Source organism: Cebidichthys violaceus, unplaced genomic scaffold, assembly GCF_023349555.1.
Source record: "Cebidichthys violaceus isolate CVI_PGR_0920_01 unplaced genomic scaffold, fCebVio1.0.p SCAF_10, whole genome shotgun sequence".
In the NCBI taxonomy this organism is placed as follows: domain Eukaryota; kingdom Metazoa; phylum Chordata; class Actinopteri; order Perciformes; family Stichaeidae; genus Cebidichthys; species Cebidichthys violaceus.
Window position 1 is genome coordinate 1,854,698 of NW_027176263.1, and position 22,318 is coordinate 1,877,015.

Genomic DNA, 22,318 nt, shown 5'->3' on the forward strand with positions numbered 1-22,318 from the left:
AGCAGCTGTCTCCCTTCACTCCACTGTGGTCCAATTCTCTGTTTTCTCACCTCTTTCTAAATTCTCTCGTCCATTCTGTTGTACCTTTTCCACAGTATCACTCCGTTTTGTGCCCTTCATCCTTTTAACTCTTGCCAAACCTTTTTTCCCACAGGAGAGAAGGTGATGCCTGACAAAAACATAACCTGTGACCTATTCCGTTTTCTACAGCTGCTTTGTGAAGGACACAACTCAGGTTATTTGCCCGGTGCTGTATCCACTTACACACTGTCGCAAAGTTCACATAGATTATATTGTAGTCTATGAAAAAAAGGACCACATACTGTAACGCGTAAAAAGATGAGAATACAGGCTTTTTAGTTTTTTCACCCTAATGCCACTTCAACATTATGGTATGGTATTATTAAGAGTTTAACAGTAATTCATAATTGCTGGGCAACACATTCGCTTTGCTAATTGTCTACTTACATTGTCTGCATAGGATGAATTTTCATTTTAATGCTTTTTTCACATTTTATTCAGCATGCTCTTCCTTCATGTGTTAGATTTCCAGAATTACTTGAGAACACAAACAGGCAACACCACCACTGTCAACATCATAATAACCACTGTGGACTATTTACTGAGAGTACAGGTAAGTCTACAGTGATGCTTTGACTAACTAACCAAACTAGATTACAGATGTTCCAGTTATTGTCCAGACATATTTTTAGGACCACAGTGGTTTGCTGATCAGTGGAAACCTTTATTTAGCCACTATGTGAATACTGTCTGTCATCAGATTCATCATGATGTAATAGTAACATATTTATTATGTTAAATATTTTATTGATCACAATGATAGTTTGTCTTAAAGGGAATGGTATATTTCAGCTCATTAACCACAAATATCCCTCTGTGCCACACTGAAGGAGTCAATCAGTGACTTCTACTGGTACTACTCGGGGAAGGATGTGATTGATCAACACGGACAACAAAACTTCTCCAAGGCCATCGAAGTGGCCAAACAGGTCTTCAACACACTCACTGAGTACATACAGGTCAGTCAGTTTCCTGTTTTGTTGTCATAGTGTGTTTAATGCATCCTGTAAGCTCCTACTGAAAATATAGATATTTGTCAGAAAGTTAAAAACGCAGCTCACATGATCAGCGTGTTCATCCAGGGCCCGTGCTGTGGAAACCAACAAAGCCTAGCTCACAGTCGTCTGTGGGACGCTGTTGTGGGTTTCCTCCACGTCTTTGCCCACATGCAGATGAAGCTCTCTCAGGTATAGCATAATATTTCCCTCTGAAATTCATAACTTTGTTACACTAGATGCTCCAGGTGATAGTGCTCCGCGTTTCTTTCCCAGACTCCTCATTTTAGTCTGCTGACAATGCTATTACAAAACACTTACTGTTAATATATTGTTGCATTGAATGTAAACTGCCTCTAGTATTATGTCTTGTAGACATGTAAGATGTGAAATGAGTTTGTCGCTATTTTGAAAGATGTATATTTATGTTCTTGTATAAAGGATTCAAGGCAAATTGAGCTTCTGAAAGAATTAATGGATTTGGAAAAGGACATGGTGGTTTTCTTGCTTTCCATGTTAGAAGGTGAGATTTCCACTTATTCTAATATTTCTTCACAATTTATGATTATAATTTGTTTACAAATGATCACAAATTCTGAATGTTATTTCTATGCTGTACAGGTACTGTCGTTAATGGAACTATTGGGAAGCAGATGGTGGATATGTTGGTGGAATCATCGGGCAACGTGAAGATGATTCTCAGGTTTTTTGACATTTTCCTCAAACTCAAAGACCTCACCTCCTCGGAAGCCTTCAAAGAGTACGACCCTGATCAGAAGGGCTGCATCTCCAGGAAGGACTTCCAGAAAGCCATGGAAAACTGCAAGCGTTTCTCCCAAGCTGAGATTCACTTCCTCCTCTCCTGCATGAAGACAAACGATAGTGAAATTGTGGATTACGAGGCCTTTGTGGATCGCTTCCATGAGCCAGCCAAAGACATCGGCTTCAGCATCGCCGTGCTCCTCACCAATTTGTCCGAACACATGCCCAACGATTCAAGACTCAAGGCATTCTTGGAACTGGCAGAGTGCGTCTTGACGTACTTCCAGCCTCATCTAGGACGCATTGAGATCCTTGGCAGTGGGAAGCGCATTGAACGTGTCTACTTTGAGATCAGTGAATCCAGCCGCACGCAGTGGGAGAAGCCGCAGGTCAAAGAGTCCAAGAGGCAGTTCATTTTTGATGTGATCACTGAGGGTGGAGAGAAGGAGAAAATGGAGATGTTTGTCAATTTCTGCGAGGACACCATCTTTGAGATGCAGCTAGCGGCCCAGATATCCGGCTCTGACACTGGAGAGAGGCACGCTGATGAAGGAGGAGAAGAAAAGAGTGAAGATGAAGATGAGGCCAACAAAGGAATGTTTTTCATGCATCACTGGTTGTTATTGCTGATATCTCTACTGTCTGTCAAAAACCTGAAGACATTGATGAAGATGACCCTGAAGGACATCCTGATGTCAGCTGTTCTCTTCTTCAGATTCATTTTAATGGCTCAGGCCCGCTGTGTTTGTGTTGTAATTGGCAGCATCTCCTATGTGCTGTACATAGCCTTTGTTAGCGGTGGGCTCATAGAGGGAGCCAAAAGGATGAGGGTATCAGACTTGCTCGGTGGTATCCTTGAGCCAACCCTTGATGAGGTCATGGAGGTGCCGACTGGTGTGGATCGGCTGAGGAAGTACTCTGCCACTTTCTCTTCCCAGAGAGAATTGAGGGAGATGGGGCATGTGGCAGCTGTGACCTCCCCCAGGGAGATGGATGTACTGTCAGACATATTTGGCTTCAAAGTGAAGAAGGAGGGAGGTCAATTCAGACTTATAACACCAGACCTCACTGCAAGTTTGACCGAACTGTTCAACACAACCTCCAAAACCATTACCTCTGCTGATATTTCTGTGAAGCATCAGGGGACGGTATGGATTCATTTGTACCTTTTGTTTATGAGACGATGATCTTTGATGCTCAGTATGTTGTATTTCATGCACGTTTTATTGAGCATACTTTTCTTAAGTTTTGTATTGCTTTGATACTGGACTGATTGATATCAATTTTGAATTTCTATTTTACAACTTAAGGCCCACTCCGCCACAGAGGAAAAAACTGAAGATGAGACAATGCCTGAATTAGAGAATGCAAAGTAAGTCTCCTGCTTCCCCATTCCATTCTTAAAAAGGGATTCATAAATATCAAAATATTAGATGCTGAGTCAATTCAGGTAGAAAAAGATATCGGTAGCAGTACATTACAATACACTTGGTATTAGAGACAGCGATACGGCTGAAACCAATAATATCTACATTATTAAATTAAGCGCTGGTGTTGATGCCACACTTCTGTTGGAAGTTATTAAGGACCCTCCCTCTGTCTGTGATTGGACTCTTTGCAGAGGGAAGGAAACTGAGAAGAAAACTGGGAAAGAGAAAGCTGAGGCAAGATGCAAAGTCAAGAGATGTAATAAGTCAGAGGAACCAGAGAGCCAACACTCTGCCTTCTGGGAGATGATAATCACTCATCACAAAAGCCTGCTGGTAATATACAAATACACTCACTCATGCGTATGCATACAGATACCTACGATGAATGATTTTAATTCTTTTTTTCCCCCCCAGAATTATTTTGCAAGGAATTTTTACAATATGCGCTTACTGGCTCTGATCGTTGCCTTTGCAATCAACTTCATCCTCCTCTTCTACAAGGTGAGAGAATTCGCTTGTGAGAACATTTTATAATTACATTTGCAGTGGTATCCAATTTGGAAAGTAATTAAGCACATCTACTCAAGTACTGTACTGTGAGAAGTGTAGGAGCTCTATCTCATATTCAGAGAAAATATATATATATATATATATATATATATATATATATATATATATATATATATATATATATATATATATATATATATATATATATATATATATATATATATATATATATATATATATATATAGCAAAAAAAAACAATTTGCCATGTAGAGATCGGCTCGGCTGTTGCCGTGTTGAGAGCACCTTTTTCTACTAATACTTTTGTACTTCTACCTGAGTAAAACATGTATTTATTCTCTTAAAAGTGTAATAGAGTATTTTTACCAGATACTGTGTCAGAGAGGAGTTGATCTAACTCTTGTTTTGGATGCTGTAGTTTGTTGCTGTCCAATTATATTGTTTGATTCTCATATTTTTCAAAACAGTATGCTTGTGTGGCTTTAGTGAAGTCACTCTTTCTTTCTGTCTTTTGCCGTTTTCCCAGGTAGCATCCTTGCCTGCATCACAAGAAGAGGAAGGAGTCGCCTCATCTGTTGACAGTGATGGACTGAACTCTTCTGGTAGTGATGACAACAGGGGCAGAGATTATTTTGTGCTGGAGGAGAGCAGTGGATATATGGAACCGTCGCTGCATTTCCTGGCTGTAGCTCACACAATCATCTCCTTCTGTTGTATTATCGGGTACTACTGCCTCAAGGTAAATTGCTCGAGCATGTATTTTTGCAGATATATTATGACTTCATTTCACGTCTTTGAATTAGTTTCTCTCCATCATTTAGATCTAGGCTCTATTTTAAAACCACAGAAGAATTGACATCTAAGCACATTTTTTTTAACAAAGACGGCTAATCTGAACTTCAGGGATTTGAAGTTTTGCCAACTCAACACAAGAGTGTTCATTTAGAGTTGAGGGATCACTGCGGTGCATTTGATTGGCAGGTACCGTTGGTGATCTTCAAACGCGAGAAGGAAGTGGCGCGAAAGCTGGAGTTTGATGGGCTGTATGTGATAGAGCAGCCCCCTGAGGAGGACATCAAAGGGCAATGGGACCGACTGGTCATTATCACACCGTATGTTCATAACCACATGTTACATTAACATCAAACATGTTTAGTACTTCCAAACCTTTTTAGAAATGTGCTGTAGGCACCTATTAATAGTCATGCGACAAGTTTTACACAACAGAAATGTTTCGCTTACAGCGACGCATCTGCTTTAATATATTTTTTCTAAATATTTTGTTATACTTTTTGTTTGTCTTTTCAGTTCATTTCCAAGTAATTACTGGGATAAGTTTGTGAAGAGAAAGGTAAAATCTTCTGCACCTTTGATTTTTAACAGCAAATTATAATGCATTATATTCTAAATGTGCTTATGGATGTATGTAATTGTGTGCATATATCACTAAGAGACACTAATTAAAAAACTAACTGAAATGTAATGAGCCATTTAATGGCAGGTGTAATTATTCCCCTGTCAGTTACCAAAACAATTTTATTGTCTCCAGCGATAGGGTAACATTTTTAGCTTCCTCGTCCAGATTGCCTCTCATGGGATGAATGTTATTCTTTGCTTCAAGAACATTTAGTTCACTTGCAGAACTTTCAACTAGATTTAAGAAAAGAAGGCTGACAATAAACTTCAGGAAAAGAAAAGCAGGGCTGTCTAATTGAACTACAATACTTTACCTGGTTTTACTAGTTCACAGACGCATTCAAATGAGGCGAGCCAGTCGTAATAATCTTAAAGCCTTCAGATGGCTGCAAAGAAGCATATTCCTGCTCTATTGTCAAGTGTTTCTGCTAATCCTTTTTTGAGTTCGGAGCATGTAGATATTGCTTACCATACGTTGAAGTGCTTATGTTGGTAATGGTTCGCTCTTGTTCAAAGATTATAAAGTGACATAAAGTCTCTTACAGCCACGGCAGCACAATGAGAAGGAACTCTGAATCTGTCATATGATGAAATTAAATAAATATTCACTAGACATTGTTTACTGTAGACATACATTTTAGTAGGAATGTAAAAAGTTAAATATACCTAGATTAATACTAATCTAGTATTAATCCTAATATTATTTTTAATAGGTTGCACCCATTAAAAATAACAGAGACCAGAGTAAACGCCAGTCATTTACACAACCAACATGCTACTGTGGGAGGCACGACCATGTGCCCCTTTTTATAATCATGTATTGGCAACATGGGTATTAAAAAAAGCCTTACTTTTAGTTCAGTAGCTATCCTAAGCAGCCCCTTATCATCTTGTCAACAGAAATAAGCTGCCACCTCATTATGGCACAGACTGCGTAGACGTATTCAGCTTCTTACCTCCTACTATCTCCTGTCATTCTGTATTCAGATGAAAAGCACAGAAGAGACTATTGTTTTATGTAAACCTGTCTTTTTGTCCTGTCAGGTGATGGATAAGTATGGTGACTTTTACGGCTGTGAGAAGATTAGTGAACTCCTAGGTTTGGACCAAGCAGGATTAGACTTTAGCTCTGAGAGAAAAGAGAGGAGGAGACTCAAAAGACAAGCTGCCTGGAGTGCTCTGTAAGTAAAAGAAAAGTCCTTGCCCTGAAAGGGATCCGCAGGAAACTGCAGCTTCCTACTCTTTCAATTATTTTGAATTGTGTGCAGTTTCAGTTTCACACAATTATGCTGGATTATTTAATAGGATAGCATTTGAATAGTGTTTTCTTGTTCATGTTTGTCACAGACTGAGGCATAACACATCAAAAGACAATCATTTTTTTATTTATTTTTGTATTATATAGACATCAGTGTAAATAATTAATAGTTCTGGCCTTTGAAAGGTATCATAGTATGCAGTTGTGTAGGTAGCTGTACTCAGCAGCCTGCAATGATGATGATAGCAATGTGGCTTCCTTCTCTAGAGGATAGCTGCCTGTATGTTTGCTTATAAACATGTAATGACAGAAATGTTCAAATAAGGAAATCAGCACAGCTTTTTCTCTCATGTATCTTACTGTCGAGGTATATGGGAATTCTAAATTCCCCTTCTGATGAACATTAACACGACTACTTGTGTACTGCACATCCAGCTCTTGTCTCGGCCTTGTTAGTTACATATTCAAATAACGTTTTCCACGATTGGATTGTTGCTGTCATTAATTATAAATAGCCTTTTCACGAATACTCTCTACGTGTTTTGTGTGTGTGTGTGTGTGTGTGTGTGTGTGTGTGTGTGTGTGTGTGTGTGTGTGTGTGTGTGTGTGTGTGTGTGTGTGTGTGTGTGTGTGTGTGTACGCGTGTGTTACCTAACAGGTGTGGCCACACAAAGGAAGGTCCTAGAACAGAATGTTGCACTTGAGGAGGAACAGGACATTCTGAAATGAAGCCACATGACAGACGGGCCTTTTTAGAAAAGACACCGTAGCAACAAGGGTCTGGTTTTGGGTGACCGTGGCTAAGTGGAGAGCAGGGCCGTCCTTCAATCAGAAGATCTGCGGTTCGATCCCCTGCTCCGCTAGTCTCATGTCAATGTGCCCTTGAGCAAGACACTTAACCCCAAATGTCTCCCGTAGCTGTGCCTACGGTCTATAGATAGATACTGAATTGTGAGTCGCTTTGGATAAAAGCGTCTGCTAAATGACTAATGTAATGTGTGATGATGCTGTCTATTTCAGATTCAACTCCATTGACATGAAGTACCAGGTCTGGAAACTAGGTGTTGTGTTTACTGATAATGTAAGTTCAGTAAGTTCAGTTGTGTCTAGCACTTTATGGCTTTTGCAGGAAGGTGTCACTTCCTGCAATTTATATTAACAGATGATGTAATATGACCGACGAAGCAGTGTGTGTAAATACGTATCTGATAGTTTATGGCTTATCCCTCATTTGTTCAATCTCTTGTTCTGCTGTGCTAAGATTTAGTTCAATACAATTACACATGCTGCAGGAGTGATGTTGGTAATATCCTGTGATTCTGCCTTATCTAAAATACACATTTGTCTCTCTATCTCTCCCGGTAATCTATATTGCCTGTTTTTATGTGTGTGTGTGTGTGTGTGTGTGTGTGTGTGTGTGTGTGTGTGTGTGTGTGTGTGTGCGCTCACACAGTCCTTCTTGTACTTGGCCTGGTACATGGCCATGTCAGTTCTGGGTCATTACAACAACTTCTTCTTTGCTGCCCACCTTTTGGACATCGCCATGGGCTTTAAGACACTTCGTACCATCCTTTCCTCTGTCACACACAATGGGAAACAGGTGTGTTTGCGTGTGTGGCGGTCTGTCTTTAATTCTCTGTCCATCTGTCTTAATGTGTGCTCATATGTGATGTACGTGTTTGCTCTCACACTGTCGGGTTATATTGAGGCTTTTTTAAGATGAAGAAGCGTATTAAAGCCCATCTGCCTCTGTCTCTATCTCGTTCTAATTATGTGTGTGTGTCTGTCAGTTGGTCCTCACGGTGGGCCTGTTGGCGGTTGTGGTGTATCTCTACACCGTTGTGGCCTTCAACTTCTTCAGGAAGTTTTACAACAAGAGCGACGACAAAGACACCCGAGACATGAAGTGCAATGACATGCTTACTGTGAGTTAAATGTACACACACACACACACACACACACACACACACACACACACACACACACACACACACACACACACACACACACACACACACACAGCAGTCTTTCTCTCCACATATATCGATATATCGATCTATTCTCTCCATCTCTCTGTGTTTATCTTTGTAACACAAACAAAGCCACACGCACTCATGTTCTGCCTCTTCAGATTGAGAGGAGGATTCTGACAGTGATCCCAATTGTTGAAGGAAGAACAGCCTTGTGTCTTAGTCCTTCCACTACTTTTTTTTAGAAAATGATGGAGACATGGGTAGAAAACACTCCCTCAATCCTCAGCATAGCTCTTTATTTGGCTATTCACAACATTAACACCCCTCCGCCTGCTCTATTCTAATGTGGACTCCACTGTCACTCACGTAAGCGGGCGGATGGGCAGCGAAAGCATTTGAATAAAACCCTGCTATTATAGGAGGCAGGGGGTATTACATTAAATCACTCAATGTGTTATTGTTTATGCTGGACTCACAGCAGCACTTTTGCAACAGTGATTTGCAATCCCTTCCCCATCATAACAACACCACAACAGCAATTGTTTTAGACAAATACAAATCCGAAGATGTGTCGCTCTTTACTGTTAACTATTTGTTTTTGTTCAAGTTACTTGTCATCCTTTGCAATCTTACAGTAAAAGCACTGTACACTCCTTGCTACACTACTACAATGATTATTCTTTTTGCCTCATATCCTTACATAAACTCCTTGTGGGGAAATACGCTTTGAGGCAAAGAATATTGATTAAAAAACCATCAACTATTCAGTGAAATAATTTTTTTTAATAATGCTGCTTCTTGTTTGAAACTTTTAAATGCCTTCCCAAAAGCAACTACAGTAGCATGGAGACAGGTATGAAATATCAACTGAATAAATTCTCATTTTTTTTTGTAGCTTTTGCTTCTCAGATGCTTTACATTTTTTCCCCATTACCTCACGCACCTGCCAGAGAAAATGGCTGCAGAATGAAGGCAAAAGAGTCCTCATCCTGAAGTGGCAAGCATTCTATACTAGGCGATGAATGAAAGTGTGTTTTTTGTCAGTGCTACATGTTCCACATGTATGTGGGAGTGCGTGCGGGCGGGGGCATCGGGGACGAGATCGAGGACCCTGCAGGAGACGAGTTTGAGGTGGAGCGCATCTTCTTCGACATCACGTTTTTCTTCTTTGTCATCGTCATCCTCCTCGCCATCATCCAGGGTGAGTCACACGCCAAATTTGTTTTACAAATACAGCTCAGCATTATCATGTATTCCACATGCTTTTACCAAGACGCACGCAAATAGATTTTATTCCCCTTGTTTGACTAGAATGTGTTGGATGAATTTTTCATGCCGAATTGGAAACAAAGTATCTGTTTATTCCACTGAGTCCTTTAGTTTCACTGACACCTGTCACTCGCAGACGAGCGCAGCAGTTCACACGCTTACCTGTGAACGAACGGATACACTGACACACACAATTGTGTCCTTTTTTTTTTCTCCAGGCTTGATAATTGATGCCTTTGGGGAGCTTCGTGACCAGCAGGAGCAGGTGAAAGAGGATATGGAGGTGAGATGTGACACTTTATCTCACGCACACAAACTCTCTCTCTCTTATATGTATGCACGCATATTTGAATACAGACAAATACTTGTGTCTTTTTGAGTATATTTTATGTGGAATCGTGGTTGTTTAGTATGCAATGCTGTGTCAGACTTCGATACAAAGACTATTGAAGGAGACGTACTTGGAATCAGTTGCCAAGTAAGCTTGAGGTCAGTTGTAATTTAAGTGTGTGTGTGTGTGTGTGTGTGTGTGTGTGTGTGTGTGTGCGCACACAAGGTTAAGTAGATTCAGTTGTGGGGAGCTCGTGTCACAGGAAACAATCGTACCATTGACCTTAATGAAAGGATGCCATTATCTTTTCCTCCAGAATGATAAGTGGATAATAACAGAAATTTCAATCAAAGAAAAAGAACATCCTTGGTATTTAAGTGTATCACTGTATTTTCTGTTTTGCGTGTTTCCCTTGTCATTTTCTCAGACCTCTCTCTCTAAAGGGTGCACATGTGATGGTACTGAATGCATAGTGGTCATCGTCACTCCTGTCTCTGACAATGTACATTCATGTATAAAAAAATGACATTCAACGTCTGGGAAAAGCAGCTTTAAGAGTTGTGGCACCGTCTTATTTAGACACAAGTTGCTCTGCTGCAGTCAGCTATGATAGTCAGTTTTAGCTGCTACTTCCACAATGTGTTGCCCTAATTAGGAGTCCCCTAAAACACATATTGCATTACCCAAAAACCATTTTCTTCTCTCATTTTACCAGCACACAACCTTTGTGCAGCCACATAGTAAATATGGGCTAATTTGACTGTTTAGTACCCAGAATGATGCAAATATGGCCCTCTGTGTCCTATGAAAACCTGGCAGCCAGCGAGTAATCCTGGGAGTGTTAAGTTGCTCTTATTTACAGTCTTTTGCCTTTTGTGGCCGTCCTTTGAGTGTTGTAAAGATAAACGACTTTAAAGAGTGTTGTACTAGCAGACTAAACGCCATGTTTCAGTCACAGAGCACTTAAACAAAAGGCCTCTGATCTTGGGGTTTGGATTTTTATTTTAATATTTTCTAATATTCTCTAGAGGACATGATGCTTGTTTTAAGCCTGTTTCATGAACCGTTACATGTCTTACGTCTCTCCTCCTGCAGACCAAATGTTTTGTATGTGGAATAGGAAGTGAGTACTTTGATACAGTCCCTCACGGCTTTGAGACTCACACTCTACAGGAGCACAACTTGGCCAACTATCTGTGAGTCGATGTAATGCTCTCTACTGTACTGCCTCGGATTGTCTCGATCCCTCATAGTTTTACAATCACTAACAATCACAACTTGATGTGTTTTCACTAAAAGTCAGGCCTTTGTGATTTTACCTTTCACAGATGTAGAGAAGCGACTGGTCTGGGGTCAGATCAGTCTCAGTATGAATAAATAGACACAGAAGGATTCAGAAATGATTTTATTTAGAATTAAAAAAAAAAGAGGTTTTGGAGAAACTCATTTATATATAAATCACCAAAATGTGTCTGTGAATCCTCCTATGTGCATTTCTTAATATTGAAACTGATCTTACCAAATAATATTCTGCATGCTCCACCATCACTAAACCTTAATGAGAAACAAATAAAAGAACATAAAAAGAAATTACTCCTCCATCGATGCTCCTATCATCATCATCATGATAATAAGTTTTGCTCTTGGCTGCTTAACACTTTATCCTTCTAAACCGTTCTCCTGCTCTAAACACCTTTGGGCCTGTTCTTCTTGTAAAATGTTAACAGCAGTTTTATGTTCATCTGCCCTAATAGAGCTCTCGGCGCTTACATTTATAATTTAGATTCAAACCATTGTCTTCTTTCATAATTATCAATAATTTATTAATATGTGCATTGGTAAACATCATGTCCTTTTGAGGTTTCTAATGACAATCATACAAAACGCTGCTCACCTCACAGTCTGTGTACCGGGTGCTTAGGACAACACTCTGGAGAGGAAGCAACAAAGCCTGCGTTTTGGGACGTAATGCTTAAAATGTCAAAATGCCCCACCGCCATAAAATTACAGCAATAAGCAGGTTAGAACCCACCAATCACAGGACGCCCACACGTCTTTCAGAATCCGTCGAAGCCTTTTTCATTACCAACAATGTAACAGTAAAGTATAACAATCCTTGTATACTGTAAGGAAATCACGATACAAAAAAAAAATCATTGCAGAAAGATGAATAGCTATAAGAAGGGTGAAATGACAAAATGTTTGTGTAGAGCTAAAGGTATTATAGGCAGAAAATCTAATTCATCACATCACTTTAAACTTTTGAATGGTTTTGCACATATAACACAAACCACATACACTGAGGAAATGGACACTTTTTCAAGAATGCGGATGGTTAAATTAATTGTTGTTGCTCTGTTGCCACATCAATAATTGCTATTGGCAAGAGCTTATTGAACTTAATTCGTATGGATTCTTCGATGTGTTTGCATCCTCTCACTGGTGAATCTTTCTCTCTGTGTGTGTGTGTGTGTGTGTGTGTGTGTGTGTGTGTGTGTGTGTGTGTGTGGCGGTCCTTCATGCAACATTTGAAGATAAACCTAAAGATAACCTGATAAAGACTGAAACATCATTAGTCACTGCGTCATTCTTCTTGTCGATCATCAAATATTTCCAATCAAATAACCTGATTATCATAATGTAGCTGTTACCTCGAGCTGTATTTCCACTTGTAATACTAACGACTTTTTCCATAATCACCACAATCCCTGGAGTTGTGCACAAGATCTTAACAGCATGCTAAAAGCTTTCTATGTGGGAGGTATGTGAGTCGCTACATGAATTCCATCTTCTGTGTCCTTACAGATTTTTTCTGATGTACCTTATTAACAAGGATGAGACTGAGCACACAGGGCAGGTATAATAGCTAATTTATTGCATGATTCAATCAAAATAAGAACACGGTGTCCACTTTTTAAAGCTCTTGAACAATTCTACTGTCATTGCCAAATGCCACGTTCCCTCATGCACCCTTCCTCAACGGTTCCTCCGTGTCTCAGTGACCCATTTATTTCAGCCACGACAAAGCTGTAGTGTAACCTTTTCAACTACGACAGAATCTGCATTCATGCTGTCTCTCACGAGCGCTATCAGCCCTGACACGCACATTTTATGACAATGCACATGCCAGGCATGATTATAATATGTCTTTTTACTCATAAACCATTGCGGTATTACAGCTATAAATATGAAGTGGGGGGGTTTCCAAATTGCAAGTGTTTTAATGTGTTTGTCTTAACTTTTCACTGTAATAAATTTAAAGACAAGTGCTTTACTGTAAATCAGCGCAAAACATTTTTTCACTTCGTTGAAAGAGCTGCAACTTTTTCTCTTTCTGTCTTGGTGTACATAAATCTATGGAAGGGATCTCAGAAGATGAGGACAGGTTCCATTCTTATTTGGAATAATTTAGAATTTTCTTGGTTGGACTGTGATGCTGCAGAATTGATTAGAGAAAGACAGTATTATGTTTTATCTTTCTGAAATATGTTGGACAACATTTCCAAATGGAGTTGGATTCAGAGACTCATCCCTAGATATGCTGTGTGTTCCTTCAGCCTGGCGTTTTTCTCAGGTGTAGCTTAAAGAGGACGTTGGTTGGGGGGACAAATATTGCAAGAGATTTAAGAAATTTAAATAGTAATCTTTGTGGACATTGTTTAGATTGTTATTTTACTCGCATGGATGCATTTGGCATAGTTAATGACTCAAAGATATATTACAACTCTTGTTGTCTTTGCCAGGAATCCTATGTGTGGAAAATGTACCAGGAGCGCTGCTGGGAATTCTTCCCTGTGGGAGACTGTTTCCGTAAGCAATACGAGGATCAACTGGGATAAAAGGAAGTCTGAGAGATCTAAAGCAGTCTTAGATAATGGCATCGCACCAAAGCCATCCTGATTGATGCCCTCCGACTCACTAAATTGGCTTGAATTTTGTGTGTGCATTATTGATTTTGGACTGATTTTCCCACAAAGTATACTGCTTATTTATGCACATTAGTATTTCTAAATTAAATTGATTACATGATGTGGACTAAAGAATGTGGACCACATGTTATGTTCACACACAATATGAATGTGCTGTTTGTTTTGGGAGTTTCTTTTCGTTTCTTGAGTCTACAAAGAAAAGTATAATTATTTCAAGTAGTGCTATGCAAATTCACTTTGACGGCACTTTGCTGGCTTCATGTGTCTCTGTACAGCTCATGTTTTGTGAATGAAGTGATTTGTCTTTCTAATCACAGCCTCCCATCCCTTTCCCCTGTGTGACATGCAGATAAACACTCTCCCTCTGGCATTTGTTCTATTTACCCTCCTCTTCCCTGTTTCTTCGCACTCTCTTCTTGTCTGCTGTGTTTATCTCTGCAGGATCCTTCTCCTCCTCCGGCCCTTGCTTCTTATTCTTGTTTTTTTCCCCCCCACCCAATCTTTCGGGTCTCGTCTAGTCCCTCATCTCCAGCTCTTTCCCCTCCTCATTATCACCCACTATGTAGCATGCCGGCAGGTGTCCCATTACTCAGGTCAGACTTTTGCCGTGGAAGAGGATCACCGAGCTTAATGACGCGTCTGACCGCTACCTCCGATGGACAAGAAAGTCTTCGGGGAATCCTCGGTTATTACTCGTTGACTAAAAGAGCGTGACGAGTTTTGATAAACTGTTAAAGACTCTCAGAGTGTGCATGTGTGCGCAGAGCTTAACAGCGGGATGACAGGCGTGGGACGGCCTCCTAGAGTGATTGTCCTCATTATGCAAAGGTTGAACGCTGGGTTTAGACACAGTCTGCTACTGATATGTATTCATGTTGCTTTAAATTATGACTTGTATGCATGGTCACAACTCATTGGACGATTAGGAAAAACAAGTTTTTTTGGGTGAAATATGAGGAAGTCTTGCTTTTTTTCTGAGAAATGGAAATGTTTTGGATTATATACATTGTATAAACAGAAATTTAAGTAATTAATTACAAACTAGAGACTTAATGAATATAAAATTGCTTCTGTTTGAATTCATAAAAATTAGAGCATTTCACCAGTTGAACCGAGCAACATTTTGATTATATCGTCAATCTACGATTTGTGAGATATGATGAAAATATATTCTCGTTCTACTTCTTGCTAACTGAGTAATTACTCCACATTAGAGAGGTCTGTGTTTTTGTCTCTGCTGGTTTAAAGTGGGCAGAGTAAAGTTTGAACAGGATGATGTTAGATTTCTATGCAACAACCAGGATTTTGCCTCTTTGGAATGAGAATCTGGTGACATGGTGGTGTTCGGTTTCCTCATGATATTAGACCACTGTCATCGGCATCGAATAAAGAACTACAGGACATGCAGGTTACTGTGTTGAGCAGGAAAAGGGGGGAGGGGGCTCCATCTGGTTCCTGTGGGGTAATGGGTGATTTAGAAAAGAAATGTCATCGTGCTCCGTATCGACTAAGGAAAACCAAGCCTCGGGCTTGAGTTGGGGAATCATCTTACATCAACTGTCAATCCATATGCCATGTCAGCATGGTTAGCAATATTTATTTTTAAACATAAATGCTGACAATCATACGCCTGTTTTCACCATCCTTTACTGACATGCAACATAGTACTAAATCATTCATATAGCCACATAGTTCCACTATTGTCTCTGTGGTTTCAAAGCTATAGGAACAACAATACAGTATATACGGAAAGAAATGGGTTACTTATATCAAAGTTGAAATACCAATGAACGTTCAGATTATTTTGACTAATCGAGTGTTGTGCATATAAAAAGGGAAACAGGATATTACCACCAGAAATACTTACAGGACCAAGAAGCATTCATCTTTCAATGCTACTATCTATAAATAAGCACCTTAAAGACCATGTCACTGTTGAAGATTTATAAGGATCATGGCTGCCAGCTCCGGAGCTACCAGAGACTGAAAACTAGTTGACCAGCTGCCATATCAGCCTCAGTCAGGAGAACAATGAATGGGGAAAAACCTCTCTCATCAAAAATCAATTTCATTTGGAATTTTATCCCATTCTAGTGTGTATGAAAATCAATCAAACGTCTTAACTCCAAAACCACAGACATCCAACCCCTCTTCGCAGGAGAGAAAGTAGCCTTCCACCAGCTGATTTACCAGACCGCCATGGGTTTGAAGCCGGGCACCCAACTCCCCCAAAACAAGCCAAATGAAATATACGGACTGTTCAGCGGGTAATTGCCACATCCGCTCGATCAAAGGATATTGTGGATAAGATGGATGTCCGTTTGCAGCCGCCAAGCTTTCTGCTCTATTCTTTCCATCCTGCGGTTGAGGCCAGAAGGTCTGGATGTAGTTAAGGTTGAGGAGCATCATTTACTCTGTCTGCTTGACGTTGTACGGTAAATTAGCGTGTCGTGACACAGATCAGGTCCCTAATGTTTAAAAAGAAAATGTTTCTTAACTCTGGGTTTCCTTTGTAAATCCAGGTATGAAGCTTATTGTGAACTTGCTTTGCAGCTGACCTGCGTCTTCTGTACTTCGTCTGTCATTGCAGCAACCTTTTCACTGTGGCTATTCATTATGTTAACTGTCTCAGTCGCAACCTTGCAACACCAACTCTCAGCCAGACATACTGATATTAACCACTTGCACATACTTGTCTAAGATTTATTTGACGTTCACAAGGCAAAGTCATTTCCTTTGCACAGTGGAAGGTGCTGAAAGTGCAGACCTAAAAAAAATACAACCCCGGCTAAGCAAGCATTTATGGCATGTAGTAATTGTAACCTATCGAAGGTTGAGCGCACCGGAATGTCGTAAACTTATAAATACACCAGCTTTTCGCCAGACACTGCGGGAGTTTTTAAATTATGATTCATGTTTTTGTAACAGAACAGAAGCAACATTAAAACAGCAGAGGAGATACAAAAAAAAATGTGTTTTGGAGCACAGCTCAGTAGCTTTTAGCCTTTGAACTATACAATATACGCAGAGCTTTACAGAAATGAATATCTTATCCTATGGAGTCACAGCAGAGTTCCTTAAGTTCTCTTGTTAAGTTCTCACACAACCCATTTAACAAAGCCAGTGAGCCTGACAGTGACAGAAATAATATTAACTCATCTGACCGTGTGACCTTCGAGCAAAACGTATTCAGTGACTAATACCCCCAGCCGTGTTTCTCATAGTCTTCAATGGGAAAATCAATGAGTTACGGATCCATCATGCATAACCTTCAGATTTACATTATTGAAAGAATGCTGGTAGCCAGCAATGAGGAATGTGGGAATTATGCAATGGCAGATGGCTTTTTTTGTAGGTTGGCATACGACGGCTGTACAAATGATTATGGGTATGGTGGCATGTGGTTGCATCGTTCTGAATATCACCTCAGATACTTGCAATTATTTGGGAGATAATGCCTCTGCACCCAATTATATCATGGAAATGTAATCTGACCTGTAAATCAATAAAAAAAATGTCCTTTAAAAGAGGACATAAAGTGGGGGAGAGTGTGCAGCTGTGAATTTACTCATACCTGAGGCCAAGTATGCTGAATTAAATATGAGCAGCGGCTCCTTTTTGTTACTGCCTCTGATTTCAGTTTGGGAGCTCTTGTCTGTCTCAGTTTGTGGCTGTTTCGCACATGAATTCCGGGTTACGAAGCTGTAATTAAAGTTTATTGTTGTTGTTTTTTTCAACACTTGGGAGTGTCCGGCACTCCTTTCTTACTTGCTTGTTTTTGCGGTCATACAAGTTTTATTAATCTGGTTGATTTTTGGGTGCTAGCACCAAACGTACTGCTTGTGTTTCAGTATAAAAAGGACATATTTGGTAATGCGAACAAATGATCAATTGCATCCTCTCCAGTCAGCATGCGGGAGTACACTGGGTGCATTCACGGGCACCTTTTGAGATTAAATTTAAGTAATGGTCTATTTTTCATCCATGCTGTCGTCCCCAGACGTTCCCTTTCCAAAGTCATGTTCTTTGTTCAGCCTCTATCTTTTTTTATTTCCATTGACCTGTCAGGAAATCACTTGAAGCCTGTCTGCTGCTGTGTAGCATATGAGGGCTTCTTAGGGAGATACACAAGGAGAGTCTTGGTCGTGAATTAATAATGAGGCAAGTTCTTGGGTTTTAAGTCAGAAGAGTTGCTTTGAGAATATGGACTCTTTCTTTTGTTGCTCGTCTTTACAGAAGCACAAATCGTTTAGGTACACACAGTATTGGCTTGAAAAATAAACTTTTCTTCCTATTGTCTTTCATTCACCATTGAGTGTGTCCAAAAAAACTTGATTAAAGGTATGTGATTAAATCCTGACATTTGTAGTCATCAGCACAGCCTCTTAATTTGAAAAGTGCTGCACCATGACGCATGTTGATCCACTGTTTAAATCAACACCAGGCTGCTGAACTAAGCCATATAACACTTTTTTTTGTGACATGGGACATCGGCACATCTCAAGTTGCTAATCGGACTGTAAACAATGAGCAGCGCCCGAAAAGGAAGTCTTGGCCCAGATATCTGTCATCACAGATATCTGTCATCACCGATATCAGATGAGTTCTAAGATTAATGCAAGGTTAGAAAACAAGAAATAAAGCAGAGGACATCATGTAAGATTACTTTCCCAGATGCGCATGACTTTAGTGCTTTAATGCATTTTCGGTGAAAAACAATGAAACCAAACAGAATCCAAACTATGCAGAGAAATCATCTTGCTCTAGTTATGTGTTCATTCTCATTTCCTTTCCAATAGATATGATTTATTGAGTTTATTTACTCCAGTAGTTGTGTTAAAGGTCAGGGGAAGGCAGGGAAGCATCTAGGACAGGTCCTACCTTTGGACACTAACGAGAATCCAATACACCTACATAAGTAAAACGTAATTTAGGCCATATTTTTGTTTTTTGAGATCACCCCTGCTGTGCCTCAGGCAATATGTAGTTTATCACACAGAAGTGCTCAAGACCAGATTCTCAGTTTTGACATGTATTGTCTCATGACAGTCAGACAGACTCCTTCCCTTCTCATTACAACTCTAATTTTTGTATAGAGTAACTGTCTCCCAGTAAACAAGCATTACCACCAGTGACGAGAGGAGAGCCTTCCAAATTACCATTTATATTGGACAACTCAATGCCAAGAGAAAGCCAATTACTCTACGAGGCTTTAGTAAGGAAAATGAATGGAAGAGGGCTGGAGAGTGAGTAGGTATCCCAGCATGTGAGGTCTTTTGGCATCACTCCTCTTTGAGTCCCGTATCACACCAGCATCGTCTTTCATTTCGATGGCTGTTACTTTAACATCTGCAGACAGAGTGGATTTTGTCTCTGCAGGGCTGTTCCCGCAGTGATCAGAGCTACTGAAATTTGAAAGGAGACAGGTGCTGCCTTTAATAATTGAAACTGGCAAATTGGCTCATTCAAAGGTAAGCCAGAGCAGTTGGGGAAATGACCCATTTTCCAGCCAAGTGGAATTATGTGCATTTCGAAAAAATCCGGTTTGAGAAGCACTTGTTTATTGGCAGGAATTATTAGGAATTTAACATCAATTTGATTTCTGTTGTTGCACAAAAAAAAGGAGGACTAACCTGAAGCCAAGAGAGATGAATATCAATATTATTCTTAATCATCATTGTATTCACTTTCTAACTACTTTAATCGGAGGACTCAAGCCTGGCTTGGTTTAAAAGAAAGTATCGTCCAAAATGTTTTTGTATCCACAGCTGTCTGGACATATGCCTGCTCAGCTGTTATCCTTAGCTTGTGTGTGTGTGTGTGTGTGTGTGTGTGTGTGTGTGTGTGTGTGTGTGTGTTTGTGTGTTGATAAAGGAATGCAGTAGATACATAATGTGAATTATAAGAAATCCTAGTATATCTTCTTATTAGTCTGACAAATACATAATAAACACAAAACTAAACCAAGTTGCTCACTCATCAATAAATAGACAATCAAATACTGTTACTTCTGTTACGGAATGTGTGAAAAGCTTCTTTTTTAGCTTTTTGTTTAAACAATATGGAGATGTGCCCCATGTTTTGATGTTTTTTGTAATAAATGAGATCACCCCTTCAGTAAACTACAGCTGCAACTGACGATTATTTTCATTATCAATTAACCTGTTGTTTTTTTTAAACATTAATGGATGAATTATTTGGTCTGTGAAAATGTCAACAAATATTTAAACTGAACATAACAATTTTCCAAATATTGAATGACTTGTTATATTCCGACAACATTCATAAAAGGTATTAAGATAAGAAGACTAAGCTTATCAAAATTGTTCCATATTTTTTTGTCAATCGGCTTATCAATTTATCCACTGAGAGAAATGTCCAATTGAAGGTACAAAAAATGTTCTTTACTGCACACGTTTTGTGTTTAAATCTAGCTTTCCATCTTCTCCGGTACTTTAGCACATGCAGTAATAATCTGGCCAATAAAACTCAAACTGTTTTCAAGTGGGATAACAGAAATAGAGAGGGGAGGAAAGACACACTGCCACAGTTACATTCTGTTTTAAATGCCAGACAGGCGCTGCTGTCTGATGGATGCAGAAGTCATTCTGTTCATTATGTCCTGAGGTTCAGTTTTGCATAGAAATGCGACAAACACCGCTCAGATCCAGACCCTTCCCTGTCCCGTTTCTTCACGAAACACAAAGCTTTTTGCCAAACTGTCAGTTTAAATAAAAGAAACAAATATATGTTCAATTTGGTGCACTGCACAAAAAGGTTGCAGAAATGGACATTTTTCAAACCGAGGTTCCTTGTCTTTCTGGGGATAAATGATACGCCTGCACCAATTCTATCTTACCTGCACAGTACACAGTGCAGTGTGGCAGATGGCTATGATGGCAACACAGTTGAATGAGGGCAAATGTGCTGTGTGAATGGCCTCACTGCTGGCAAAAGGCTTGTTTTCTGTCTCCTAAAATGACCCAAAATGTTGCCAAGGGAACTCCACATGTGCACACATTCATAATTAATCTTTCTTGTTAGAAATGAGTACTGAGTAGACCAATTAAACGTTGTGTAGATAGTCCTCTAGAAACGTGTAACTTTACCTTCATTAACGCCATCAAATTGTTTAAAGGTACAAACCGCTTTTTAAGCGTCTGTTGGCGTTAAATATGACTGAAGGCAATGACAGACTTCACGTAAGCTGGTGTTATTCACAGTAAATCCTCAAAATTCAGTTACGAAAACACAGAGCAGTATTGACTTGTATAAGCCAGCATAGTTTCTCAGTTTGGGTTTCTTTCATTGTGTAGCTGCTGGCTCTGAATGCCTGCCACAGCTGATCGCTGTAAATCAGAAAGGAAACAATCTTGCAGTTCTTGCTGCGGTCACAGAGGGGGAAAGAGGAATGAAATATGTCTGCCCCTCTGTTAAGGTCATGAAGAGACCCTTCCCCCGTCAATAGGAACATGTGACTGCAGGTTATCACGGAGATATTATCACACGCCAAAGACAGATTTGACTCGGTTACTAACTGACACTAATCTCCAACGTTTCCCTCGGGGGTCAGAGTTCTCGCTGGTTGCCTTTGGGATGTTGAAGCGCGTTTGATTAGCGGTCGCCATTTAAAGCCTCTAATCCGGCAAATATACTGAGTTTATATTGCTCTCGAGGCATTTCCTGCGGGTGTCGATTTGATCGATATGTTGTGTTATAGGTGGGTAATTGCACAATGTTTACTTGCTTGTTTTGTTTATTTTTGCATAGTTTGTGTGCAGTGACCACAGATGGACCGGAACGCATCGGATTGCGCTCGAAAGAGATTGATACTTCGTCAGTCAGTCAAAACATTTGTGTCCAATTTGTTTTGCTATTAAACTAAAGTCTCATCACACATCGAGCACAAGTCGTCGTCACAAGTACCGTCACGGTCGATCTGAATTCACCATGCAAACATCCCTCTATCAAAAGTCCTGCAATCAAATCTGCCTCTAGATGTGTGTGTGTGTGTGTGTGTGTGTGTGTGTGTGTGTGTGTGTGTGTGTGTGTGTGTGTGTGTGTGTGTGTGTGTGTGTGTGTGTGTGTGTGTGTGTGTGTGTGAATACAGGCTCATTGTTGTGAATGTGATTTGGATGGATGACTGCTGTCTGTCTCTCCCACTTATCTTTGTCATTATATTCATATCATTAAGCTATGGCTTCTTAGACAGATTGATATCAGTTATCATGGATGGCTTTGTACTCTGTGCTTTGATCAGGTGGCGTTTATTTTAATTTGATTCCATCGAGTTTGGTTTGGTTTGTCTCTCACTCGATGGCTGAAGCTTAGTGAATGGGAGAATG

At 39.9% G+C, this 22,318-nt stretch overlaps 1 protein-coding gene across 5 annotated transcripts in view; it reads left to right on the forward strand.

The window, feature by feature from the left end:
- The window catches only part of ryr2b (ryanodine receptor 2b (cardiac)), a 63,596-nt gene extending 45,324 nt beyond the window's left edge, over positions 1 to 18,272 (forward strand). For 3 of the 5 annotated variants that reach the window (XM_068720031.1, XM_068719995.1, XM_068720022.1), the window contains 21 exons: positions 155 to 235; positions 546 to 634; positions 912 to 1,040; positions 1,164 to 1,268; positions 1,518 to 1,599; positions 1,698 to 2,986; positions 3,149 to 3,210; positions 3,460 to 3,601; positions 3,683 to 3,769; positions 4,324 to 4,536; positions 4,779 to 4,909; positions 5,106 to 5,148; positions 6,258 to 6,394; positions 7,492 to 7,552; positions 7,925 to 8,071; positions 8,262 to 8,396; positions 9,489 to 9,645; positions 9,932 to 9,996; positions 11,140 to 11,240; positions 12,850 to 12,901; positions 13,788 to 18,272. In XM_068720031.1, the coding sequence (XP_068576132.1) occupies positions 155 to 235; positions 546 to 634; positions 912 to 1,040; positions 1,164 to 1,268; positions 1,518 to 1,599; positions 1,698 to 2,986; positions 3,149 to 3,210; positions 3,460 to 3,601; positions 3,683 to 3,769; positions 4,324 to 4,536; positions 4,779 to 4,909; positions 5,106 to 5,148; positions 6,258 to 6,394; positions 7,492 to 7,552; positions 7,925 to 8,071; positions 8,262 to 8,396; positions 9,489 to 9,645; positions 9,932 to 9,996; positions 11,140 to 11,240; positions 12,850 to 12,901; positions 13,788 to 13,883 (3,404 nt within the window). In that variant the 3' untranslated portion in view covers positions 13,884 to 18,272. Of the gene's footprint in view, positions 1 to 154; positions 236 to 545; positions 635 to 911; positions 1,041 to 1,163; positions 1,269 to 1,517; positions 1,600 to 1,697; positions 2,987 to 3,148; positions 3,211 to 3,459; positions 3,602 to 3,682; positions 3,770 to 4,323; positions 4,537 to 4,778; positions 4,910 to 5,105; positions 5,149 to 6,257; positions 6,395 to 7,129; positions 7,553 to 7,924; positions 8,072 to 8,261; positions 8,397 to 9,488; positions 9,646 to 9,931; positions 9,997 to 11,139; positions 11,241 to 11,945; positions 12,249 to 12,849; positions 12,902 to 13,787 lie in introns of those variants that run through there. The other 2 variants (XM_068720002.1, XM_068720011.1) reach the window with 2 other exon arrangements.
- The last annotated feature ends 4,046 nt before the right edge of the window (positions 18,273 to 22,318 follow it).